A 1,109-nucleotide genomic window follows, 5' to 3' on the forward strand; every position below is an offset into this window, starting at 1 on the left:
CCGGGGTTCTAGCAACTGCTCGATGGAAAGGGGGGGAAGTCGGGATAGGGGAAAAGAGAGGAAGAAAGGTCAAGACAACTTTGCGCGAATCGGTCGCGAGACTGCAAGTGCAGATGAGAGGTACCCACAAGTGACTTGAGCGTACCTGGCGAGACCTTGGTGGATCGGGTCGACCGTTACCGCGACGAGTTGTTGATTCAATTGATGAGAGGAACTCCTCGGGCGAACATTCGACTGTTGAGCGCGTGACTGAGGTGACGTGACTCTATTCCTGTATCGTCTGCGATGGGCGACTCGAATCGGCGATCAGGAAGTGAGAAGGTGCAGGGCCTTAAAGAAACGAGAAACTTCTCTCAGTTTTCTTTCTTCTTCACGCTTGATTCGTTCGTCGCCTTGCAAACTACGTTCCTGTACGAGTTACGGTACTGTCCAACCCTCCAATCATCGCTCTGAGCAGCCGCTTGAGTCAAAAATCGAAGAAGTCATCGAACCGTGCTTTCGACTCTTGACCCCGAACTGACACGGATTCCGACGTCCCTGTTCCTCCTGCACGGTCAGCTAGGCCCGACGAGCTCGTTACGCCTCACCGTGAAGCAACCCTTCGATATGATTTTCTCCCGCGACTCGTCCTCGTCTCTCGGAGAACTCAACTTGCCTTCGACTCCAACGCCCTTCCTCATCCTCATGGCGAATTACATCGAGCTCGATAACTCTGTGCGTCCTCTCCTTTTCACCTACCCCGCAACGTCTTTCCCTTTTCGCTCACTTTCTCTTCCTCTTATTGCGATGTTGGATGGATCGTTCTTACCTCGAGGTGAGCAGCTTTCATGTTCTGCGTCCATCCCTCTCGATCATGTGAAACTGAAGCTGGAGCTTTTGAGCTAATTTCAGGCCCAACTTGAGGAGGTCACTAAGGCGCACGACGTGAGTGAAACGAAACTGAGCGAAAAATTCATCTCGTTCTCGAAACCTGGAGAACTGACGACCTCCTTGATTCCTAGCATCTCGTACGCTGTCAAGATGTATACCTGAACGAGAACGCACGCCTTCAAGCTCAGGTCGCAAAGCTCGAAACAGAGGTCGCAGAGAGGAGGAGCCCAGTTCCCTAA

At 52.3% G+C, this 1,109-nt stretch overlaps 1 protein-coding gene across 1 annotated transcript; it reads left to right on the forward strand.

Moving 5' to 3' along the window:
* Positions 1–606: 606 nt before the first annotated feature.
* JCM6883_001930 (uncharacterized protein) lies at positions 607–1,032 on the forward strand (the record flags this gene model as incomplete). The annotated part of the gene is made up of 2 exons (XM_076635718.1): positions 607–714; positions 892–1,032. The coding sequence occupies 2 exons, from the start codon at positions 607–609 to the stop codon at positions 1,030–1,032; spliced, it is 249 nt and encodes an 82-aa protein (XP_076484299.1).
* Between the last annotated feature and the right edge of the window lie 77 nt (positions 1,033–1,109).

This window comes from Sporobolomyces salmoneus (genome assembly GCF_050403485.1).
Source record: "Sporobolomyces salmoneus JCM6883 DNA, S_salmoneus_JCM6883_v1_ctg177, whole genome shotgun sequence".
Taxonomy (NCBI): Eukaryota; Fungi; Basidiomycota; class Microbotryomycetes; order Sporidiobolales; family Sporidiobolaceae; genus Sporobolomyces; species Sporobolomyces salmoneus.